General features: G+C 43.4%; 1 protein-coding gene across 4 annotated transcripts in view; it reads left to right on the plus strand.

The window, feature by feature from the left end:
* The window catches only part of LOC139336163 (rho guanine nucleotide exchange factor TIAM1-like), a 42,073-nt gene extending 18,162 nt beyond the window's left edge, over window positions 1–23,911 (plus strand). For 2 of the 4 annotated variants that reach the window (XM_070970104.1, XM_070970106.1), the window contains exons 2-27: window positions 2,070–2,161; window positions 2,296–3,217; window positions 4,218–4,674; window positions 5,077–5,249; window positions 5,478–5,702; window positions 6,860–7,045; window positions 8,421–8,567; window positions 8,711–8,785; window positions 9,205–9,375; window positions 9,729–9,833; window positions 10,328–10,409; window positions 10,702–10,788; window positions 11,417–11,629; window positions 12,151–12,251; window positions 17,362–17,547; window positions 18,781–18,849; window positions 19,187–19,312; window positions 19,430–19,538; window positions 20,149–20,328; window positions 20,436–20,554; window positions 20,642–20,750; window positions 20,838–20,896; window positions 21,101–21,206; window positions 21,348–21,435; window positions 21,557–21,729; window positions 22,190–23,911. In XM_070970104.1, the coding sequence (XP_070826205.1) occupies window positions 2,306–3,217; window positions 4,218–4,674; window positions 5,077–5,249; window positions 5,478–5,702; window positions 6,860–7,045; window positions 8,421–8,567; window positions 8,711–8,785; window positions 9,205–9,375; window positions 9,729–9,833; window positions 10,328–10,409; window positions 10,702–10,788; window positions 11,417–11,629; window positions 12,151–12,251; window positions 17,362–17,547; window positions 18,781–18,849; window positions 19,187–19,312; window positions 19,430–19,538; window positions 20,149–20,328; window positions 20,436–20,554; window positions 20,642–20,750; window positions 20,838–20,896; window positions 21,101–21,206; window positions 21,348–21,435; window positions 21,557–21,729; window positions 22,190–22,728 (4,797 nt within the window). In that variant the 5' untranslated portion in view covers window positions 2,070–2,161; window positions 2,296–2,305 and the 3' untranslated portion in view covers window positions 22,729–23,911. Of the gene's footprint in view, window positions 1–2,069; window positions 2,162–2,295; window positions 3,218–4,217; window positions 4,675–5,076; window positions 5,250–5,477; window positions 5,703–6,859; window positions 7,046–8,420; window positions 8,568–8,710; window positions 8,786–9,204; window positions 9,376–9,728; window positions 9,834–10,327; window positions 10,410–10,701; window positions 10,789–11,416; window positions 11,630–12,150; window positions 12,252–14,518; window positions 15,037–17,047; window positions 17,252–17,361; window positions 17,548–18,780; window positions 18,850–19,186; window positions 19,313–19,429; window positions 19,539–20,148; window positions 20,329–20,435; window positions 20,555–20,641; window positions 20,751–20,837; window positions 20,897–21,100; window positions 21,207–21,347; window positions 21,436–21,556; window positions 21,730–22,189 lie in introns of those variants that run through there. The other 2 variants (XM_070970107.1, XM_070970108.1) reach the window with 2 other exon arrangements.
* Window positions 23,912–25,772: the final 1,861 nt, after the last annotated feature.

Raw genomic sequence — 25,772 nt, forward strand, 5'->3', positions numbered from 1 at the left:
CTACCTTAAGTATTCATCAAGGTGCATACTGCAAAAACGATTTTACTGTAAAGAGAGCTGTAATCGTTTTTTAAGCTCAAACTATCAATGATCTTGTGAAAGACTGAACAAGGAGCTGTTCATACCTTTCAGATTGAAATATTTTGTCCCCATGAACGTGCTGATTCGACTGCAGCTGAGAGGACTTGGACCACTAATTGACCTCATCCTCATGTGAAATTTGGTTTTACTGACTTTGCTGCTGCCTTTTAAAATCTAAATGGGACTACCCGTTTAAGAGGAAGGGCAGACAATGTATGTATAGTCACAATAATAGGAGGTAGTGAATCACTCCAACAGTGTTGCAGAATTCATCTGCTATTTTCCTTTATCAAACATTTTGATCAAATTAGGTTGTGCTGTAAAAGCCAAGGTCAGTGAACAGTGTGTTGCCTTAACTGTACTGACTGAGGAAAGCACATCATCTGTTATTTAAGCCCCTCATCTCAGCTTGAGACAGCGTAATTAATTTTGGGCCAATTAAACATCATATTAACATTGAAACCACTGAGAACATTAGCAAATCTAGCACAGCAACATATTAAGCTCCCCTATAAATAGCAAACACTTCATCCATAAATACTGACTGTTAGGCCTGTCAAAATGTTCTTGTGGGGCTTTATTTTATTGTGTTTACAGTTTTATGAAGCCCTGTAGGCCTCACACAGTGGCAATCATGGCTAAAACACACAGGACATTTTGTTTGTCTCCAGGGATGACATGTGCTGAGCCATTAAACTTTCACCTTACATGCATGAAAAAAATACAGGGGTGCTGTGTGGGAAAGGGTAAAAAGCAGCCTAGAAGCAGCCCGTGGTGTAACACGTGTGCTGGCATTGTGTAAGCATGTTTGTGTCCCTCAGTGAATCCCGTTTCCTGTAATGAATGCAGTGGTGTCTCATAGTTCTGTCCCTCTTCCTTTTCTTTTCTGTATAAACTGCAGGGTTAGAGGGAAAATTAATGGACTTCCATCAGCATCAAACATTGTGCATTGCAGTACCAGTGAGGGGTGATGAGTGAGCAGAATGAAGAGGGGAAAGGGGGAAACATAAGGTAGAAAAACGGGGTCAGCTCCAGTTTACGTAACGCCCCTCTTCAGAGTAAGCCTGAGTGCATGGAGCAGCAGAGGGTTGGGCTCCCACTCATCTGCGCTGGCTGTACACAAGAAACACTGCACCCCCCAAAGGGTCTGTCCTACAAGGACGGGAACGCACATCAGGAGGAACAACAGCCGCAACATGGTTAGTTAATCCTCTGTTCCATCCCATCTGTTGATGGTCACAAGCATGGGAAGAGGACCTTTTTGGAGCAGGCTGTCCAGCCTGCAGGCAGGTAGATAGAGTCCAAACACCCCCACCCCCACCCTCTGTAATGCAGGAGGTAGTGCTTGAGAACAGAAAACAACAACACTACATGGATGGTTCTCCTCAGCTGTGAATAACTCATGTTCACTCAGGCTGTCGCAGTGCTCGTATTGTCATTACATCCCCTCCACTTCACACAAGCCTTGTGCATGCTGAAAGGGGCTGAGTGGATCACCTCCTCTGTCAGAGTGTGTGGGGGGGTTATCTAGCTAGCTTGACCAGAACTATCTCTTCTTTTTTCCTGCAAAGTGTATGATACTACAACACAATAAGCAAGGATTGAGTTTACAGTTGCTGCACTCCTGCTTTCCTTATTTAAACTCCTCGACTTTATTTACTGACCAGCACCACACACGCTTGGGCCAGCGGTCGTGCAGTGACCTTTTTCCTCAGAATTAGGGCTGTGATTTCCTAAATCTTAATTCTACTTGATGAATGCTGGAACTTGCTTTGACTTAGCTGAACATCTCTGTATCTTATATATTGTTTTACTTTTTTGACTGTTGCATACAGCCAAAGAAGGGCCACAATGGACACATAAAAATGACAGTGTTCAATTTTTAGCCACAGATTTCTTAAAACACAAGCCAGTATCTAACTATAACACATAACTGAACATGGCAGACATTTGATATGATTTCTCATCTGGGTGTCTTTTTTTTTCAGAGCTTTGTGGATCGTACCAGCAGCTGAAGGACCAAACTGTGTGAGGATCCAGTGACAAACAAAATGCCAGAAAAACCATTCCGATCCTGCAGGTAAGCTAACATCCGGACACAGTTCGGTCATTTGATGTCGGAAACATTTCTCATAGAAAAGAAACATTATGTTTCTCTGTTGGTTTTAAATTCTTTTTTAAGATTATTTAAGATGTATGTCCCCTTCTTTTCAGCCTCTGAGTCATGGGAAATGTCGAGAGCCAGAACGGGGACCATGCCCTCTATGGTAACGAACATGGCTATTTGTCACGCAAGCACATGTCTCGGTCTCTTCGTATTTCCAACAAACAGTCCAGACGCTCTCGACATGCTTCATCAGGGAAAATAGAGCACAGGAACTCTGAGACGAGCACGCGTTCAAGTAGCACTCCCAGTATCCCACAGTCCCTGGCTGACAATGGCCTGGAGCCCTTCAATGAGACGAATATTCTCCCAGACTTTGGAAGCCCCATTTGGGTGGACCGTGTGGCCATGAACCTGCGGCCTGTGTCCTTCCACAATGACCTGGCCAATCCCTCTGTGCACATGAATACGATGCACATAACCCTACCTGGCCCCACTGCAGAGGAGGTGCAGCATGAAGATCTGTACACTTGCGAGGTAACATACCTCCAGAAAACTCAGGATGGCTCCAAGGAGACCGTCAGCTTTAAGAAGAAGAGATCTAAATCTGCAGACATGTGGCGAGATGACAGTCTGGAGTTCTCCCTGTCTGACCTCAGCCAAGAGCACCTGACCAGCACGGAGGAGATCATAGACGCAGCCCATGAGAGGGACTTCACTGACTGCGAAGGCCACCTGCAGTCCAGCCCCACGGACTCGGCTGACAGGGCAAACTCCCTTGACGAGCTCTACAGCCAGAAGAACCCTGCCCGCAAGCAGCCCCAACGCCGCTATGCCAAGTGGCACGATGGCAGCCGGGCTATCAGGGAGGGAGAGGACGATAAGATGCTCTCCCCATCAGAGGAGGATGGGAACACCTACGGTGCATACACCCTCCCCTGCCGGCGTTCCCACTGCCTGTCTGAAGGCTTGAACAGCCACCAAGCTGCCATGTGTGCCAGTATGCAGGGCAGGAGGGCGCAGACTATACAGGTAAGAGCAGAGCAATTCCACAGTGTGCTGATCCCTTACACCACTAATTTGGCTCAAATAATCCCTTATAAAATGAGGCACAGAACACAGAAAACAGAACAAAGCATTTCCTCCACCCATGAAAATGTAAACCGTGTATTCATGTCTGTTAAATATTCTTTTAAGTTAGAGAAATGTCAGGGACCTGAACTGTTGAAGCTGTGTCATGGCTCCTTTATGCTCCTTGGACAGAGTATGAAAAGCTGTGCAGAATCTTAATGTAGGCTGGTGGCATCACCACTAAGACAGCTCCCTTCATTCATTTTTTTTCCCCCCATTGTGTTTGAGCGTTTCCTCTGCTGCATTCACCTCACAGATAATACGCTGCTAAAACAGATTAAGTGTGAAAAGAATGCCTGTGTCAGGGAGCGATGTGTCGTTTCCTGATGAAACTGTTGTTTTTCTTGGAAGATGAGGCTGTGATGGAGGGGGCAGAGCTTAAAGTCACTCCCCGTTTGAAATGCCTCAGTCTTTGTTATGAAAATGAGGGGAGGTCTGTGGAAAAGTGTAACAGTAAAACGTGTATGGTGGCCCTGTCACTGTGGGGCACCGTCAGCCCTAGTGAATGGAGCTCTGGAGCGCATGATTGGGTCACGTGACCAGATGGAGATACTGAGCTCGGTGTAACCCCCTTCATCTCCCAGGAGCCTTTGGCCATGTGGGTAGGAGAGGGCAGACCCTGTGGTGCCACAGGGAGAGCAGCCTGTACTCACACAGCAGCAGACGCTTTGCTGTGAGTAATTAATTTTGAGCACAACCTCAGGATTAAGCAGCCCATGGACTCTCGATAGGCACCGTTTTTGCAACATATTTGCTTTGGGAGAATGGCACTATCCTGTATCTACAGAGACGGCTTAGACGTCAGTCAGGGTAGAAGTTATTGACTGGCTTCCTTCTTAGTGATGAAGAAAACGTGGGTGCCATGCCGTCTCACCTGTCTTGTGCTTCCGCCACAATGCAGGATGTCACAGCAGGGGAGGGCAGTGAGTATGAGGACAGTGGTATCGACGGGGTGACGGTGGAGGCAGAGCACCAGTCCAGACGCTACAAGACCATGTCGGCCTCCTTCTCCGTGTGCTCGGCGGCTGGCAGGAGCATGTTCGCTGGCAGCGACAGCGGCAGCAGCAGCGGCGGCGGGGCCAGCGAGTGCGTACAGGGCGTGTATGAGAACTTTCGTCAGGAGCTGGAGATGAGCTCCTGCCAGACGGAGAGCTTGGAGGAGGCGGGCTCCGCCCTGAGTGACGAGCAGAGCACTATGAGCTCCGCCTACCAGTCCGACCCGCTGCTCAGCGTCGCCCAGGGGATGGTGCGTAAAGCTGGCAGGCTTGCCGTCAAGAACTTCCTCGTACATAAGAAGAACAAGAAAGTGGAGTCAGCCACGAGGCGCAAGTGGAAGAGTTACTGGGTTTCCCTGAAAGGTTCGTCTCCATAGCATTTACACTTAATTCCATAATCTCAGTGTCAACACAGTATGCTTTTGATTTTTGCTCATATACAGTATTTTATGCATAATCTAATCTTTCAAATGCCAACTAAGCTCAGAAAAACAAGCTTTAATTCAAGCAGGATGCAAACCTCATTATCAAATTTGATGGCACTCGACCAGGCTTGAAATCAAATCAGTACTCCAATGATCATGATGCTCCCTCAATGATAAGTCAGCCATGCTGCACTTCTTAATGTTGGCCACTGGAGAGCAGAGTTAAATAGCTTGAGCAAATCTGGCTTTTTGAGAGACTATCATTGTTATTCTCTCCCAGGGACTGTGCCAGCAAATGCCTGTGCTGTCAAGTAATAAATAGGTGATTTTGGTTTTCCAGGTTGCACTTTGTTCTTCTATGAGACTGACGGCCGTTCAGGGATCGACAACAACAGTATTCCCAAGCATGCCATCTGGGTAGAGAACAGTATTGTTCAGGCTGTACCAGAGCATCCCAAAAAGGACTTTGTGTTCTGCCTCAGCAACTCCCTGGGAGATGCTTTTCTGTTTCAGGTAAGGAAATGCTTAAATGTCATCTGGTCTGTGAATAAGTATAAATTATTCCATAGACAAGCATTACCATGACCTATATGCACTTTTCTTTCCTTTCATGGTCTTTTAAAGTTTAATTTCTGATTAGAATCATTAGTGAATCAACACAGGAAAAACAAGTGAGGGGCTTAGTGTCAAGAGGCTGTTCTTTTGTTTAACCTCTGACCTTTTGCTGTTCTCCCCATGCAGACCTGCAGCCAGACAGAGCTGGAGAACTGGATCACGGCCATCCACTCGGCATGTGCCACCGCCGTCGCCCGCCAGCACCACAGAGAGGACACGGTGCGCCTGCTTCGCGCCGAAATCAAGAAGCTGGAGCAGAAGATAGACATGGATGAGAAGATGAAGAAAATGGGAGACATGCAGCTGTCGGCTGTAACTGACACCAAGAAGAGGAAGACAATCCTGGATCAAGTAGGTTTCATTCTCCATTTCCACTTCAGCTTGTTCCCAGGTGTCACACAGTGGTGTGTGATTTGGGAAGTATTGTATCGGAACAAAATGCAGTCACAGTTGTAGTGGAAATCAACCCGTTCAACTATTTCAAAGTTTTCTCAGCTGATAACCAACTTAAGAAGCCAGGGGGACTGATAAAAGGTCACATACAAGCTTTGTCTGGATTTAATAAAGCAGCAGCAGAGTATTTCATCAACACGAGAGCTCTTGCCATCAACCTCCTGCTGCTGCTGCTCTCTCTGACTGACAGCTTCAAAGAGAAGGAGATTTGCTCCAGGATGAACTTCAGCTTCACTGAAGAACCAAACTTCTATAGCGCTCGAGATGTTTTTTCCACAGTTGTAGTGACAATAACAAATACTATTTTCACAACATATTCAATATCAGTATCCCCAAGTTCTGATGCAGGAATTAGGAGATGGATAGAGAAGCAGGGAGAGGCATGAGGAGATTAAGTAACAGATCTCAGGGCTATCATCCGCTATCATCAGCCTGCTGATGCTACACACCTATCGGAACCCGACTGCTCTTTGTTTTTAACACGGTATGCAGTTGGCACCAGTCGATTGCCTGCTATTCTCTCAATTAATTGCAAAGCTCATATTGTCTTTAATAGGTCTGTTTACAGAGAAGGGAGATCAAATGGCCTTTGTTTGGTCTGTTAGGTAGTGGCTAGTTGGAGCGGTCCTGTTTGGCAGTGTCAGGTTTCACATTGTGCGGAGCTGAATGGATATAGGCCTGCTCCTTAGAAAGCTGAAACGCTCCCAGCCTCTATCTGCCAGTGGAATGTGCAGTATTGTTTCTTTCTCGTCTCTGGGCTACTTGGCAGTGATACAGAGCCCTCCGCCATGGCGCTGGCCGCCTCTTCCCAACACCAGTGCAGGACTGTGCCTGGGAGGGGACGGCCCAGTGAATAATCACAATGTCCTGCTCTACTGCCCCAGTGAACATCAAACCGTTAGGAACAGAGAGCGCAGGTTGGCAACACTTCGAGCGAAGTGGTGACAGAGCTTCAGGGGCAGAGAGAAGATGCTCCATCTTGATTTGAAGTTGACAAACAAGTGCTTTCGCGAACAATTAACTGCATGTGTTGTTGTGTCCCTCTCTCGCTGCAGATCTTCCTGTGGGAGCAGAACCTGGAGCAGTTTCACATGGATCTATTCCGCTTCAGATGCTACCTGGCCAGCCTGCAGGGAGGAGAGCTGCCCAACCCCAAACGTCTCCTGGCCTTTGCCTCACGCCCCACCAAGCTAGCAATGGGCCGACTGGGTATATTCTCTGTCTCCTCCTTCCATGCACTGGTAAATATCACCTCTTTGTTTCTTCATGTTCATTAAATGCTCTTATGTAATCTGGTTTTATGAAGCACTTCTTTAACATGCTTTTATATGGTTTAAGTTTAACATACATTTACATTTCTATGCATTTAGCTGGAGACTTCTTAGATGTGACTTACAACCAGTAAATGCTTGAGGCATCAATGTCTGGCTCAAGTATACCTCAGCAACACAAGCTGTAGCTGTTGTATCTGTAACCTCTGAGCCGTAGGATGATCTCTCAAAACACTATACTGCTCTTATTTTTAGAAGTTCCTTGGATTGCAAGCAAGCGGAGCAAAATACTGCATCTCCCTGAAAATACACATTGTCACCAGTTGACTCTCTTCGTAGGGCAATTGATTCCGGAAACTAAAAAGCGTTGTGTTTTTCCACAATGACTTCTATTTTGGAGGCTGGGTCTCACGCAGGGCACCTGTTTGGGCGGTTTTGGTGCCGTTTTGGCCTCCCACTGCTGTACTTTGGTTATGTACTCCACAGCTAAAAGCACTGCTAGCACAGGAAAATATTAAGAGACGTGTTTGCAGATCAGTGAGGTACTTGTATCGCTCGCCACCAACGCAGTGCTGTGGAGCAGATGGGTGTTTGAGCTGCAAGAGGGCAGGGTGGGACATCTAACAAAAGACACTATCTAACTCTAGCTCTCTCCTCTCTTTTTTTAATCGTTCCTACTGTTTCACTCCTCTGTAAAGTTCTCATCTTGACTTCCATGAATACCTGTATCAGCACTACGTCCAAAAAGGACAGAGCAAAGACTGTGCTAAAAAAGACAGAATGAGTGCCGAGGTTAAGCATGCACAGTGCTTTTTAATGCCTCATTCAGCATATTTCTAGGCTAGCAGAGTAGCCTAGAAATGCCAGATTGTGTGAAAATCTGCATGTGCCTGATGCTCATGTATGAAACAGACATGACTCTCTATGCTCTATATCTGTCTCTAATTCTATTCTTATTATATATGCTTAATTATCTCTACCTACCTCTGTCCCTGTGCTGTTGTAACATGAATTTCCCATGTGGGGGATCAATAAAAGATTATCTTATTCTATGTTAACTATTTATCATAAAGAGACCTTTGTGACAAATTCTCCTCATTTAATTAAACCAGATAAGTCAGTTAAATATTTTATATGTATTAAATATATAAATATTTTTCATAGATATTTAAAAATCACTGTCTTGTTGTGCAAGCACACATTGTTTTTTAATGGCTTTTCTTTTTTTGTGCGCCCTCCTTAACCTACTTTTTCTAAAGGATTCTACACATTATTGCGAAATGTGATGTGAGGTGAGGTCACCCAGACTGCCTGTTGCCCTGATCGAGTCGTTATGTTTTTGCAGGTGGCAGCTCGCACAGAGAACGGAGTGAGGCGGCGAACACAGGCCATGTCTCGCTCCTGCAGCAAGCGCAAGAGCAGGTTCTCCTCTCTCTGGGGTCTTGACACTACCTCAAAGAAAAAAACAAAAGCTCATCCAAGTATCAACCAGGTCTGTGAGGTTTTACAGTTATTTTCAAGTTTCAGACCAATAGAACTGCCTCGGCCACACAAAGATTTCCCTTTCCCCTCATGCATTTATCCACCACAGTTCTGCTGAGTTATGCCCACTTGACCTTCTTCTTGTCCCAGCAGGTATTTGCTGATGGTGAAGAGACCGTGAAAAAGCCTGTAGATGGCATATATGCTGATCCTGCAAAGGAACACACAGTAAGGAGCAATCATTCTCTGTTTGCATAAATTTGACAGTGAGGTTTAGGTCAAGCATGCATGGGAATTTCCTCAACTAAATCTTTAGCCAACACTGATGTCAATGAAATATTAGCTGTCTATGTGTCCTGAGTAAGCAGCAAAGCAGATTCCCAGAGGTGACAACTATAACGGCTACTCAGGCACGTTAGAGCCAGTGTACAGTGATTTACTATAATCCTTGAAAAATGTATTGCTTCTGCTCTGTGGGTACTGGTACTGGTGGAGGGGTTCACTTTGAGGAATGATTAAAGCATACCAGTGGATTTATCAGCCATTTTAATCAAATTAAACTCAGTCGTAAAACGTGCATACATAGTAAAAATGAATCTGTGCTAAAGTCGCAGACTGAAAACCCCTTTTAATGTCTCCATTCAAAGAAAAGTGAGGATGGGACTGTGAAAAGCCTTCCGAGGCCCAGCACAGAAAGTGACATCTGGGTCCCTGACCACCTCACCCCCTCGTGGGTGTGTCTGCCAAACGACCAGCCGGTGCTAACCATCATCCAGCCAGGGGAGTCGGTGCTGTGTGTTCTGGAAACCATCTGCAAGGTAACAGCGCCCAGCCTCCAATGACCCGACCTGACTCACAGTTCACATTTCACTCCAGTGATGTTTCGCGACAAAAATGGAGAGACACTTGAAAACACAAGCACTTTTAAAATGAAAGCCACTGTCTGGCCTCTTATAACATCATTTAACCAGATAAATACAAATCAGACTTGCAGAGTCAGAAAGATGAGAAGAAACTGTCTCATATCTCAGTGTAACAAGACGAGGCTGCTGGGTAAAAGTGCTGACTAGCTTTGTAATTCCTATTTCTGTCAAGGAAAATGATAAAATGACTGACGTTTATGGCATCAAACAACCAATCCCCCTCCTGTCTTTCTGCCCTCGCCCCACAGGCTCACCAGCTCGATCCCACCAAGCACTACTTGCGACTCAAATTCCTTATCGAAAACCAAGTGCAATTCTACATTCCCAAACCAGAAGAGGATGTGTGCGACTTGGTATGTCACTACCTGCTTGAACACGATCTAATCCCTCCTCCTCCGCCAGACTTCAAGATTATACAGGTCCAAAAAAATGATTTGAGGAAAGGCGTAATTACATTAGATTGTGGGAGGAATCATAAGATGGAGAAAACAACAGACCTTTAGCGCATCCTTTGTTGTGAATTATTAATAGGTTTTATATTTTTATCCTTTCGATTTGGTGTATTTCCTCCGGAGAAATGCCTGCCTGGGAGAACTGTGTGCCAAAACATAAATCTATTCATGGAGAGCCTTAATAAACACTATCTGTAGTGACTTTTGTATTTTTGTATGTAATCATGATATGCCAAAGAGCATTCAGCATAAAGACTCTGCTGGAGCCGCTTTGTCTAAGGATACAGAAAATTAACGCTGTCTTTGGGTGCTGTCACTAACCCACCCACCAGAATATGAACAAAGTAGGCCGTTGTTCCATGATTTATATAATAACTTCTTTTTGTTCTTTGCAGCTTTACAAAGAAATTGAGCTCTGCTCCAAAATAACAAAAGAGATCCAGTTTGACAGAGATGAATCCTGCATGATTGGTTACGGTAGGAACCATTTAAATGATCCTGTGTTGCTTCTTTTCGATTGACGATTATTGTATGATTTTTGGTTTCAGTTAAGACGCTGTAAATCAGGGTCCAAGAATTCATATGTGGTGCTGTTGTGTTGCGCATAATTGCTTTTCTTTGACCTATACATGACCTGTGTGTGTGTGTGTGTGTTTTTCCAGACGTTTCCCATTTGTACTGCACAAATCCCTCTGATGTGTTTTATATAAGAGCCCCCCTTCTCTCTCTCTCTCTTCTCGCCTCTCTGCCTCTCCTTTTCCTCCTCCAGGTTTCTCCATTTCAGTGGTGGAGGAGGATGGAGTACAGCAGCTCTACATCACTGACGTGAAGGCGGGCGGATTAGCCTTCGCCAAAGGTTCATTACCCTTCATCTCCGTCAAATGAACTCCTTTCAAAGACACTCAGTCTGTGTCTGCAACCTGATGAGTTACAGCTAGAGAACAAAAAGTGATACAATCTGGGGTGCACTAGCTGTTGTTAGCTCCCTTGTTTTACATGTATTTTCAAACTGCATCATTCTTTTCTCACATAGAGGTCAATAAACATTTACACCGTCTCTCCTTAGAAATGCATTAGAACCTGTTTTCAGTAGACAGGGAAGGTTTCAGAGAACACAGCAGTTCTCAAGTGTTGATTACTATAATCATAATCGCACTGCCTCTCATTGGCCTTTGTAGCAGCTGTGGCGAGGTGTGCTATTCAGTAACGTCCCTCACGAAGTTAGACTGCAGAGTTAAGCGATGTCAAAATATCACGTTGGAGTTGGTCGCAGTGCAGGTGGAGTACATGCAGTTATGCTGTGCTGCAGCATATGAGATGAATCTACCACTAATTGTCTTCAAAGTAATATTTTTACTTTGTTTTGGCTACTTACAATAATCGTCTCAGCATCAGTGATCAGTGCTAAAAATTAGATATAGTTACTGCATGGATGTGTGACAGTCAATTGAACCAAACCTGATGTTCGTGTTCCCACTTTGCAGGTCTAAATGCAGGGGATGAAATACTTCAGCTGAACGGAAAAGACTCTCACAGTCTGAACTTCTCTGACATGAAGGCGGCATTTTCTCAAGCCTCATTGGCTTTAACAGTCAACACCCTGCCTTCTGTGGACCGCCGACAGCTCTGCTTCCTGCCCCCACGCCGCTCAGATGCAGAGGAAGATCTCTACACCGACATCTTCTCCCAGAGTCAAGGTGAGAAGCATTCAGCCCGACATGCTAGCTGGATGCAGCTGTTTTAACATTTAGTGTCCTTTCCTTATTTAGAGCTGCATTAGGCAGCTTGGCACACTCACAGGCTCAATTAGCTGACGTAACTGAAAAGTTGAACTTCAAAACAAATCATGTTTCAGCGTGTGACAACCATCAATTGCTCACAGTACGGTCATACTTCCAACCCAGCTGACCTGTAATTACTTTATACCAAAGGATATCAAATGGACCAGAAAGTCAAAAGTGGGCAGTTCTCAGGGTTTGATTATTGTGAGCAGAAAATATTTTTTGTTAGTGTCTTTTGTGGCACTAGCAGTTTCAGTTATGCAAACATGGTGAATCCACAGAGTCTCCATTAGGGAGGACAGGAGGCTCTCAGCAGTGTGTTGCAGAGTGGATAATTTTGATGAGGTCGGAATGTTCTACATAAAGGTCTTAAATCGTAATAAGAATGACAAGATGCAGCATTTTACAAAACTCATACATGGCCGTTTCGTTTGCAGAGGAGATCCTGGATGACGGGGTGGGACTGTTGCTCGAGAGCTCAGGAGACAGTCTGGACGACGACTCCGAGACCTTCAGCGAGTTCGACGAGTGCAGAAAGGTAAGCGCCACAGCTCATTACTTGTTTGCGGAGTCTGATTGAGTGCAACTGCAGAAAACATCTGACAACACATCTTTCATGTGATGTGCTGGCTCCCGTGCTTGTTTCCTGTCCTTGTCCTTCACAGCATCCCACTCAGCTCTGCATTATTATGGAAAGTGCATCTGAAAAACAGTTTCCTTCACCACAGTTTGAGGAACCATCTGTCACTGGCTCATTTTGTCTTGTTTAGGAGAGCAGTATTCATATTCCTATTATCCAGGTGTTAACCCCATGCTTCTTTGTCAGGTTTGTGGCACACAGCTGGTTTCACTGTATTTAGTAACTTCTGACATAATGAAAATCAAAGAGATATAAAATGAATATATGCCAACTTTGCCGAACAAAGTGTATCTTATACATTATACTCGCTTTGAATGTAAAAGTCAAGTGACGGATGGGTCTTTGATTAAGCTCGACTTCTAATTGCTTAATTATGTGTGGTGATGAGGAGCAGGTAATAAATGGAGGTGTATGCATTTTAACTTTGAATGAACATTCAGACATAAATTACAACAGAAATCCCAGAAGAGGATTAGCAAAACAAGCAATAAGAAAAAACCTCAAAGAGCTGCCTTTTACTGTTGTGCGATTGAAGTGCTTTGGCTAACAAGATGACTAATTCTTCTTACGCTGAGGAAGAAGTGAGCCTCAGTGGTGTTTTCCTTCTGCAACTAGCTGACTTTAAAAGGATGTTTGGTCAAAATATATGCTTTAGGTGAGTTTATCTCTAATCAAAACACCTGATGACCACAACATTTCTCAGTGTACCTCCAATGATCACTGTTCAGTCTGTTCTCTCTTTAATGAGCAACAATGAATCAAACATTGTACCAGTTCTATTCATTAGCTGTATAGTAATTAGTAATATTGTATTAAGATATGAGCATTCCATCAGTGGTGGTTTAGGTGTTTTGTCCTGTTAAATTGTGCCTTTTGTTGTTTTTCAACTTTTTGCTTTTTAAATGTTCTTCCAAATCTCTCTCTTTTGAGACTAGATGTCTCCGTTTTTCAAAGACAAAGGAAGCCTGTAATTAAATGCTTTATCTTCAAATACCAGTGCAGGGTCTTATACTGATTGAAGTTCGGAGATTAGTGAAGACTCCAGTCTGTGTATCTGAAATGTGGTAATGATGTCTGGAAATACACCAAAAGCTCACTAATAACAGCGAAATCATACAACTGTTTGCGAATCTGCTTCTTGGCTGTGCTTGACAAGTGCCCCCTTGAGTACATCACGATGCCTGTTTGTTAATTTACAGCAAATGATGCAACGGTCACTGAAAGCTTGCAGCAGCACTGACAAGCTGGACGTTTTGTTTTCAAAAATGATGCAGTGGCTGTAGAGATTTCTTACTGTCAGAGTAAATGAGTAAATGATAGATAACCCCAAATCTAAGCCCTGCAGAAGTGCTTCTTTTTATCTTGTGCTTTGGAAGAGAGAAGCACTTTGTCATTGCACTAAAGGACAGAAATCCATCAAAACACCTAGCTTATTTACAATATAGCCTCCATTCCCCTGTTTCTCTGCCCTTTTACTTGCTCGTGGGTATGTTTAGATGGGTCACATTGGTTAGTTGTCAGGGTCTGGTGCCAGAAATTCAGAGTAAGGATTCACCATTTGGTGCTGACTTTCACCAGTTACACTAAGTGAAACTTCACCGTTGAAGAAGCAATGACACCATTTTCTCCACTGGCTGTGGGCTCAATAGACAGGCATGCAGTGCAGTTGCAAGACATTTATTATCTGAATAACAGTCACAACTATACATTGCTATACGCTACCACTGTCACTCTCTGGATGCACAAATTTGTGCCCTGTGTCAGAGTATTGTGGAAATTGCAAACTCAAGGAAAAAGGACACACCAGAAGTTCGTCATGAGACTCGGTTGTTACACAAATCCTGGAATTAACTCATAGATGGAGGAAATCTCAATGTGTGTTATCTGCAGGTGTATTTTCCTTGTATTTTCCAGTTACTGATCCCAACATGGATGTTTTCTGGGCTTGTGAACCTATCACAGGAACTCGTACCTCACTTGATTTGCTGCTTATCATCAAGTATATTTGTTACGCCTGAACATTTCCCACTCTTCATTTTCTTCCCGCAAAACCTCCCACACCAGTTGTTCCTGTTGTCACCCTCCTCTGCAGCCTACTCCTTTGCAGCTCCCCCTATTCCTGAAATCCTGCATTTATATTCTACTGCGGTGTGGCTCACCCAGCCAATCCCGCTCCGCTGCAACCTTGAGGAGGAGACTCCTTCCCTCCTTCTCCTTTGCTCTCTCCCCGGTCTGGAGGATTATCAAGACTCATTTACAATGCTACTGGAGCTGGCCAGATCTTCACACTCACACTGTGTGCCTGAGTTTACCCAGCCTGTAGAGAAGAGAGAGAGGGAGAGAGAGAAAACAGCAGAATATCAGTGACAGAACTACAGCAGACTCTGGAGGCGAAAAGAAGGGGAGTAAACACTGGTGGGCGGAGAGGAGGAGGCTGAGCAGCTTCACTCATCCTTCATGACGAGCACCACGCCACCTTCTCCTTTTTTGAAACAGAGGGAAGACAAAAGGGCTGAGAGATGTGTGGGAGAGGCACAGTGTGAACTTGACTCTTTACAAACCCTATTTCCCGTTGGCACTTTAAAAGACGCTGGCTGTCCACCTGCACCTGGCTATGTCCGTCCTGAAGTGGAGCAAGCACAGCAAGCGCTCCTCAGACTCCATCTATGACATGCTTCATCTGGTGAGATTCCTTCCTTGTATCCTTTTCATACCTGGGTAGCTCTCGCTGCTGCTGCTGCGATGCCTGGCATGCTGTTGTGGTCTTATTCCAGTGAGAGTAAAACACCTTTCCTCTGCGTTCGTTTCACACCTCCTCTTGGCTGCTACAGGCAGGCAACAGGAAGCTGTGAGTCACCGCTGTGTCGCAGAGTTGCCCTGTAATCACTGGAAGGCTCCACAGGATGCCAAACTAAAACACTGCATGTAGGAGCTGAGTCTCGACTGATCTGGCTCCAGACAACTTGGACTTGAGTCTGACAAACTATCCTGGCCGTTGTTGCAGGGACTCTCTGACTGTTGCAGTCTTCTTCCTTGGCGCCTCAAGCCGTGATCTCAGTTTCAGAGGGCAGATGTCCTCTTCTCCCTGCTCCATCCTCAGTACTTTCATGCTTTGAAATTGTTTTTAATCTATATTTCATTTGCTAGGGGGAATGTTCATCTCTGGCAGCTCACAGATTTACCCATGACAGCTCTTTTATCTACATATTGTCCTTTTCATGTGATGTTGAAGGCTTTATTGAAGACACCCCTCGCCCCCGCTCTTTCTCTTCTCTCTGCCATGTCATGACCGTCCATGCATCCAAAGCTTCCATGGTGTTAATTAGCCCAGAATGTGATTGTGAAGATTATGACTTGACTGTGACTGTCTTATTAAGCTCAGTAACACTGCTTGAGCTCAGCTGACTAATTGGACAGTAAAGGATCAGGTTTATTTACAATTTTTTCTTTTTTTTTTTTCAACTGCAAAATTGAATTTACCACATCTGTAAAGTACTGCAGGAATGAAGACAGACATGATGTGCTGCGTAAGAGTGTCTTGTGACAAAACATGTTTTTATGCATGTTAATGAAAATCTCAATTGATCTGTTGTGTTTATGCGCATATTCTGAGTGTGTTCACACTAAAATGTTTCAATGAGCAAAAACATCAAAGTTGACAAAATGCCTATTGCAACAGCCTTCGTTACAGATTTAGCTAAAATAGCACCAGCGCATTGGTGCAAACTGCATTTGCAACATTACAGCCACAGACATTATAGCACTTCCCAGTTCATCTGCTGATCTGGGAGTTGCCTAATTATTCTGGGAAATTGTCAGGAGAGACACACGGCTGTCGTGCCTCTCATATGGATGCGTCTGTCTGATTAGATAACAATGCTGATAACCATTGTCAGAAGCCGAGCGACTCTCGCTGGGTGATACGAGGTTCCTCTTCTATTGTGTACATATTTTGCTTTTGTATTTCCATTTTAATCATATTTTATTGAACCATCTAAGTTAAGACTGTGTCCACCTTTCACCTACTCGTTGTACATTTTTTTTGCATTTTACAGCTAAATGAACAGTGGACTTTTGTACACCTATGCAAAGTAATATCTAACATGAAAAACACAAAGTTGTGATAACATCCTCCATCTTCTGCAGCTTTTCGGTGGCTATATTATTATTTCCCAAAGGAGCTTATAGGTTTGCCAGGACAAATTGCTTCTGTCTGGCCTATAAAAGTTCTTACCTTCCCAACCAGAGACCTCTCAGCTCTGTTATGCACTCACTGCTAGTGGCTGCAGTTACATGGCCATAACTGCTTGCCCCCTGCAATTTTCTCGGTTAATCTTAATGTCTCCTCAATGTGTGAGTTTGATCTGTGAAATGATTTCTTCATATAATGAAAGACGGATTTGATGGGTATCAAGACAGTTCTGTTTGCGCTTTCTGTTTTGTGCTTCTATTGATGTCAAATGCCAAAATTTGGTGGGTCTGACTGGTGTAGCTGTAGCCTGTTGAGAGCACACTAACCGTATTAGTTCAACCATGTAGGCTGTTGTTGAGTGGGGTCTATTTTTGTCCAAAATGATAGTGTAATGCACATCAAGACTGGTCTCCACAGCAACCCCTACTGTATGTGGACAGACACTGTCGTGCGTATATTTTGATTCTGTGAAAGAGATGAATCATTACACCACTGATCCATCAGTAGGTGGAAAACACCAGGGAAAAGAGGGATGTGAGTGAAAGAGAGGGAGGCGGAGAGTCACTGTTATGACAGACTGAAAATAGATCAAATTAGTGCAAAAGATTTTTTTTAGAGCTGCCTCTTTCCAGGCTCACTCTCTGCACAGTCATGAGTCTGTGCACATCAGTAGGTGGAAAGCAACACCTGCAACGGAATATCTGAGGTGCTGCTTCTGTGCCGATCGATCGATGTATGGATTTTACTTCCTTTGCCTTCAAGTCGGAGTTGCATAATTTATCATATCACACTTTTCTTTCCCTCTTCAATTTGCAGAGTACAGAGCAAGTCGCTGCTTTCTGCCGCAGTCTGCATGACATGAATCCCTCGGAGTGTGTGTCCTCTTCGCCAAGCCCGGACTCGCCCTTCCCACCTCCTGCAACTCCCCGACAGCTCTCAGATGCCGACAAGCTCCGCAAAGTCATTTGTGAACTTGTGGAGACCGAACGCACCTATGTCAAAGTCAGTATCACTCATCTTACTTGTAAGGGGCAGATGGTCTTTGTGAGTGTGCATGTGTGCCTCCTGTCCATCGATCTGTCTTTCTGTATGCCTCGGGTTGTTTTAGCCCTACACATTACCTATTCCACATGACCAATCCATATTTATCTCTGTGTCCCAGGAGATATGAGGGGGACACAGCTGTGCCCTTGCTTGGATATTGCCTAATCTTTTTCTGCCCGGTATAAAACTGGCTCAGTGGAATAACTGGGTTAGAGACGGTATATAATGGGATAATGTCAAGGCAATCTAAAATGTTATACGTCTTTACAGGGGGCACATATATACATATATATATATATTTATTATAGAAATCGCATTGTGCAGGATAAATGGCGTATTATAGAACTGGCACTTGGGCTATTTGTCCTAATTACCCACGGTCACGTGGACGTTGCTTTTGTGTGTTTGTGCATGCACTTGGGAGAAGTGGGACTTCGTAGTTCAATCTATTGGAATGTAAATGCAGACAGAATAACTGAAACATGGATTGAAAGATAAGTTGTTGGCTAGTTAGCCAAATTTTCCAAATACTGTAGGCGACACAGTCTAGTTCATTTGTTCCAGTTTGTGACTGCTGATGCAGTTTAAGTTTGGCACGTCATGATTTTCAGGACTACTTCAAACGTTTTTTTCCCTTTTTTGGGACCAATTTGGTCAGAGATTTTTTTTTGTGAGTGAGTCGAGGGATATTCAGTTGGTTGCAATCTGCAACCTCACGACTAGATGCCACTAAATCCTACATACTGGTCTTTCAACAATCTGGATTTCAGTGTCCTCTTCTTTAAGACCAATAATTAGAAAGTTAATAAGACGGTGAGTGAGTTGATCCTTAGATTGACAATAAGAGAGATTAAATATGTAAATTCAAGTGCAATGTTTTGTGAGGCCTGCCATCTTTCTTTTGGCAGAGATACTAATTAATCTCCCAGGCTTTCGACGGTTCAGCTTAGGTAACTGTTGCCATAGTTATTTATTTAATTGGGTTTCCATAATGCACCATTCACTTTAAAGTGGATGCAGAAAGGCATCCATAACGCCTCTGACTTTGATCTTTGAGGGACTCTCGCACCTTAATCACTGTTTTGTTCTGAGGAATATTTAAGCCTTGTGTAGAGCAGTGTTTTCATGTCTGTATTTCACGACATGACATGGACAATCCTGAATCAAACATAATTCACTCTCGTCTTGCAGGATCTCAATTGCCTCATCGGGAGATATTTAACCCCACTGCAGAAAGAGACCTTCCTCACTCAGGATGAGGTATGTTAAAGCCTTTGAGGGATTGTTGGCTTTTAAATGCCAACACTGTTGAAATGTTCTAAGAAAAGTGGGTTACATAATCATGTCATGAGAGTAGCTGTGTACAAGGACAAGAGGGGTGGATGATGAAAGGGGGTGGTTTGCAAATTAAAGAGATGTTTTACATGCACTTGCAATAATGACATTTATTTGTTTTGTTTTTTATTACATTTTGAGCAACTGTCACAAGGGACTAGTATTGGATGCATCACAAAAAAACATATCAGATATTCATATCAGAATTCTGGAAAATATATGGAAATTATGGTGACTTTGCTCAAATGCCTTTTTCCTTCAGCTGGATGTACTGTTTGGGAACTTGCCGGAAATGGTGGACTTTCAGGTTGAATTTCTCAAGACCCTTGAAGATGGGACCAGGCTTGTTCCAGATCTAGAGAAGCTGGAAAGAGTGGATCAGTTTAAGGTATAGCCTCTTTTTCTGAAGTGTACACCAAAATATATGACCAGTAATAAGAATTTAAAGTGCACATAAACTCTTTTGTAACAGCTGGTTGGGTAACTTCTCGTCCCCTTTTCACAGAAAATCCTCTTCTCTCTGGGAGGCTCTTTCCTGTACTATGCAGACCGTTTTAAAATCTACAGTGCTTTCTGCGCCAGCCACACCAAAGTCCCTAAGGTCCTCGTAAAGGGTGAGTAAATGTGCTCTTGGGCCGACATTCCTTCTTGGCTCAAAGGAGAGGATGTATTTATCCATCAACCATCTGCCATGTCCTGCAAGGCTCCATAAATCTGCTCTGCAGAGTTGTCAGCCAGACAGTTGTCCATTTGACCTCTGCTGACTTTGAAGCTGGTGGCTCTAAGGGTGAAAAAGCCCTGCAACATTATATGATATATAATGAGCCACGCTGAACAGCCTGTTCTCTTGCTAGTACACCCACTCCTTTTTAACATTCAAGTGGCTTTGTTTGCTGTGTTACTTTCAATGAGTCAACTACTTACTGGCCATACTGAGTTTGGTGAGGTGTTATTTGGATAAAGCTGTTTGTTTTTTAAAGCAGTAAATAGATAATTCCTGCCCATTTATATCTGCCTCTTGACTCTTCTACAAAAAGCATGAAGCAGTTCTTTTGACTTTGAAATGTAGATCATTTCTAATGCAAGGCAAAGTAAATTATAAGCACTAACTGGGTCTGAGTTTGCACAAGATCAACATGTTTATGGCACAGCTACCTGAGTCAGCCAAACATGGGTAAGATGTCTGGAAGTTGTGCGATAAACGTTCTTTATTGGTCATTCCAGCCAAAACTGATCCTGATTTCAAGGCCTTCCTGGATGAGCGCAACCCCAAGCAGCAGCACTCCTCCACCCTGGAGTCATACCTGATCAAACCCATCCAGAGGGTGCTGAAGTATCCCCTCCTGCTGAAGGAGCTCTACTCGCTCACAGACCCAGACAGCGAGGAGCACTACCACCTGGATGGTAAGGCCTGAGCACAAGGCTTACTGAGAAGATGCCATCATTTTGACAGGAGAGTATGAGGCTGAATGGATGTGGTCACAACCCTGTTGTTTTCTGTTCGCCCGCAGTTGCCATGAAAGCCATGAACAAAGTTGCCAGCCACATCAACGAGATGCAGAAGATCCACGAGGAGTTTGGAGCAGTGTTTGATCAGCTCATCACTGAGCAGAGTGGCGAAAAGAAAGAGGTATGTTGGACAAAAGTGGCTTGGCTCTATTCTGTAAACTAAAGAGTACACGTGGAGTGACTTCTGATACTTCGCTGCTTTTGCCAGGTTGCTGATCTGTCCATGGGTGACCTGCTGCTCCACACCAGTGTGACCTGGATCAACCCCCCTGCATCCTTAGGAAAGTGGAAGAAAGAGCCCCAGATGGCTACTTTTGGTATGTTGGGGATGATTTTACTCCACGATTATGTAATGAGTATGACTTAAGTATAAGTGTCTGATGTTTTTCCTCATTACTTTTTAGTGTTCAAAACAGCAGTGGTCTTTGTATGCAAAGATGGATCCAAGCAGAAAAAGAAAATGGTACGTTTTCACACAAGGAAGAAGGCTGCAACAGCAAATCCAATTTAAAATATAACCTATTTTATTTTACAGCATTGTGAAGTTACTTTGCCCATGTGCCACTTTCAGAATCAGCCCAGTGGGTCACCTGTGAAAGATTAGAACTGGATGCGGCTCATTTACAAGCGTGGTTTCATCTCAGTTTCTTTGTTTGACTGACTGTAGGGTGGCTCCCATCGAGTCTCTGCGTCTTCAGAAGACAAAGACCCTTTCCGATTCCGGCACATGATCCCAACTGATGCCCTACAAGTCAGGTCCTTGGCCAATGCAGGTACTGCAGATGACTCAATGAATAACATACTGTACTGTTTTGAAATACTGGTGTTTTATTCTGCTATATCTAGAAATGATTACTTTAGAAAATCTTACCAGATTGCTCTGTACATAAGATCACAAGCGTTTTCTTCTCCAGATGGCGAGGGCTCGGCTGTGTGTGAGATTGTCCACACAAAGTCAGAATCAGAGGGAAGGCCAGAGAGGACGTTTCAGCTGTGCTGTAGGTGAGGATCTCCTCTAACGAAGGTTGAATTCCGCCGCTGATGGAAGCTTGCACTGATGCAGTCTTTTCTGCTGTTATCTACAGAGTGGCAAACTGATAATGTGCCCTTCTATCTCCCTCAGCTCCCCAGAGAGTAGAAAAGACTTTCTGAAGACGGTCCATTCCATCTTGAGGGAAAAGCACCGCCGACAGCTCCTGAAAACAGAGAGTTTGCCCCTCAACCAGCAGTATGTGCCCTTTGGAGGAAAGCGCCTCTGCGCCCTGAAGGGAGCTCGGCCCGCCATAAATAGAGCGGGTAAATGCCAGTCTGTGGCTGCATTCACCCTACAGCTACACGTGTCCTAATTCTGAATTTGTTCCTTCTTAGCTTATAACAAAAAAAGTTGAATCTGAGACTTTGAGTTATGGTTTTAACCACATTTATGGATTTAATTAATAACTAACTATAGGTAATATTTTAAGTTTGTGTTGAACTTTTAACTTCAATTTGTAGTTTGGAACTATTCAAACTGTTTCTAAAGTAATTTTTGTATTTCGCAACACAAGTTGGATATTTTAGCGACAACCCTTGTTATAATCTGTACACCAGTATTACTCACTGTTGATAAATCACTCAAGTTTTTATTCATGTAGTCCTCAAAATGTGAAGTATTACAAATGATAATGTTAGTTGCCGAAATCTTAAGCAATGCCCTGAAAATGTTAACTTTTTAATTTCCATTATTTATGTATTTTTGATCTCCTGTTTTTTACAGCATCAGCCCCAACCAGGACTCTCGGCAGGAGGAAGTTAGTGCGCAACCGTTTCACCATAGACACAGACATTGTATTCGATGGGGAGCCCGAACAGGACCTCGCTTCACCGCAGGAGCCCGACTCAAATAAGCTGCAACAGGACGACGAACCAAATCAGCAGCAGCAACCTGAGTTAGCAGGTGACACAGACCGCTGGGTGGAAGAACAGTTTGACCTAGAAGAGTACGAGGACCAGGAAGAGGTGAAGGAGACAGACATCCTCAGTGATGAGGATGACGAGTTCTGCAAGACGCCCAGAGCGCCGTCTGCTGAGGTTGACCTGGAGGCCCCCGTCATGGCGTTGTCCTTGGCAAGTGAGGAAACGGAAGAGAGCGACAGCCTTAAGTCCCCGACGATCAGTGAGACCCCTGATGATGCAAAGCTGTCCACCACGGAGAAGCAAAGCGCCGTGATCGGCGACAATGTTGAGCAAATGGAGAAGGATGAGGTTTGGGTACGAAGGAAGCAATCCAGTTCGTCCTCAGACCGTGACACATAAAAGCTGAAGGCGACAGGCAGACAGCAAGTGTCTTAAATGGCTTTACATGGGCTCCATAAAGATCAGTCATCAGTCTTCACAAACAATGCATGGGCATTGACGTATATTCCACAGCTAGTAGAAGATATATCCTTCCTTACCTTACTTTTGCTGAATGCTTTTTGTACAGGTAAGATCATCAGTGGAGCAATACAGGAATCCAGAATGGGGGAGCTTTATCCTAAATCAAATGCTGTCACACAGAGGTCAGAGTGTAGGCTTTGAGACATGAATTAATGGTACAATCATGGAATCTAATCAGTTGCTTTGATTGGCATGGTTTGCACATTTGGGCAGCATACTATAGTCCTGCCTGCTGTTGCCAAATTTGGGTATTGTGAGAACATTAATATTTGTTTTGTCTGTGTGACTCAGAGATATTATCATAGTTAAGGGCTGTATATTATCTGTCCTTAAAGAAATAGAATAAATAATTGCAAAGGACAGTCTTGTCTTGCATAGTTTACTATACTTGTCCATTTTCACATGAATATACACTGACATGTTTTGGGAACAGATTTCCTGGTTATGTGTAATATATGATTTTGATCTTTTTAGCCTGGAAAATATTTTGGTTGTTTTCTCGTTACATTTAATAGCAGCGTTATGTAATAGCCCCTATGTCGCAGAAACTCGGGGATTTTAATTTGTTTTAACTTAACATAATCCTGTTTTACTTGAATTTGCTGTTTCATGTTTTTGTTTACTGTGAAACAATTCTCTTGTATTTTTCCTTTTTGCTCTTCAGTATTGCCATTTAAAGAACGCTCAATGTTACATTTCATTCTTAACACTGTGTGTGCACTCTGTATTGTAGAGACTTTGCACATCGGCTATTTTAAAAGGTGTTGTGTGTTCAAAACGATTGTTTACTGGTAATGGATTACAACGCAATGTTGTTTTATTTATTCATATGTAAATTAATTTGTTAGCAAAAAACATGAGTAAGATTTTTTTTTTTTCACAAAGAAAGTCCAAATTTGCTCAAGCAATCAAGGGAAAAGACTTGCAGTATGCCCGAACAGTGAAAGAAGTCATACTTGTAAACAGCTCATTGTGCTAAGACTGCATTTTTATTACTGTGTGTATATAGAAAATGTATTGATATCATAATAAATACAGTTGTTTCCTACTTACAATTCAACCCCCCTCCCTCTAGTTATTCATTGGTTCATGTGGTTTTACTCAGCAGCCCATCTCATTCCCCGCAGCTCTGCAGACATCTCTACAAAACAATTTTGTGATGTGAGAAAGACACAAATGCCAAGTGTGCTCAGATATGCCTTAGAAAGACTGAACCAAGCAGCAAATCAATGCTCTCCTGCTTCAATGCAACCCACGAAGACAGACTGCAGTTCCAGAACAAAGGGAGAAAACTGAACCTTCAGAAAACACTAAGAGCCACTTTGTGTTTTTGCAAGCTGTGGTTGATAAGGTGTCTGAATGATGGTGAAGGAGCTAAAATCCCTATAATTACAAAAAGAATAAAGGAATGTAGTCTAAAATTGGAAATAAAAGCCATGCTCAGGCAAACAGGAGGCAGTTGAGAAGTGTTTATATACCGAAAAGTAAAATCTTAAAGTGCTTCACATAAAGAATACATAGAATGAAACAGGGATATAAAATTAATGTAAAATACAAAATAAAACCCACTGGATAATAATAAAGGATGAAAATAGAAGCATCAAAATTCTCTTATTCCTTTTACAGGATGGCAGTCAGTAATTTGAGACTTAATAGACGAGCACTCAAAGTATTTTTATTAGTCAGTGCCTCTGAAGTGAACAAGCAAAACAGAGTCTCCCAATTTCCCAGTGGATACAGATTCACTGCCGGTCTTGATTAACCAAACAAGCCTATTTCAGCCTCACCCAGAACGTCTTCCCACAGGTTTAACCTCACTGTGGGTGTTAACTGTGCTGGTCAGAGCCCAAAGCTGCCCTAAACTAAACCCCCCTGATGTGGTGCTGTGGAGGTTAAAAAACACACACCGCAGGCTTTTATAAGGTGAATGGATAACATAAGACAGCCATTTAACCAACTGAAAATCAGTAATAAAGTTAAAAATAGTGTAAGTGCAGATCAACTCAAACCAGGCTAATGTGTGCTCTCTCCTCTTGGTTCTGGTTCATAGCTGAGCTGCAGAGTTTTGAATGAGCTGACCACCATACAATACAAAACCCCACAATAAATAGCAGAAAATGCGGTCAAGCTCATGGAGATACATATATTTTAGATCATTGCTGATCTCGCTCTGATCATTCCTGAACACAATTCTTTGTGCTAACAGCTATTGTATCCCATTAAGTGTCTTTCAGTGAGTGCTGATGAGGGTCTGCCTGTGAATTCCTCTTTACCGAAGCTCTTTTTCATTGTCTGGCAAATGTCATCGTGATTTTTGAGAGATGCATCTGCAACATAAAGCGATGGGGGAACAGTGTCAAAAATCACGATGCCAATCACAAAAAAACGAGCAAAAATGAACAGTGCTCACAAGCAGACCCTAACCGCCACCGACTGAAAGACCCTAATTGGGTTATTTGTTCCACAACCAAACAACAATCAGCTTAAATCAAGATTCCCGTCAATTTCAGCAACAGCCCAACATTATGAGCTTTTCCAAAGTGGTATTTATTCAAGGGCTATTATGTTGTAAGTGTGTTTTATATAGTCCACCCCCTCCATTTTTTTTCTTTTTTATAAATGGTACTGGACAATCGAGCAGCTGACGCGGAGAAGAGATGCCATGTTCCACAGGTGGTACAACCAGGGCACACAAACTGAAATACATTTTGTTTTTGGTTTTTTTTAAAAGAACAAGAACAATACATCTCATCACCAGCACTCCTCTAATTACAAGGGTGTTTTAGGCATTGTAAGTACAAAGCATGAGACAGCTTTGTTGGTTTCATCAAGTAAAATTCATAAGCAGCAAAACAGATGAGCCAGCCCCATATCTAGACAATGCTAAATTCTAAGGTGTCCTTTAACTGTACAGAGGAAAA

The sequence above is a fragment of the Chaetodon trifascialis genome, chromosome 9, assembly GCF_039877785.1.
Source record: "Chaetodon trifascialis isolate fChaTrf1 chromosome 9, fChaTrf1.hap1, whole genome shotgun sequence".
Taxonomy (NCBI): Eukaryota; Metazoa; Chordata; class Actinopteri; order Chaetodontiformes; family Chaetodontidae; genus Chaetodon; species Chaetodon trifascialis.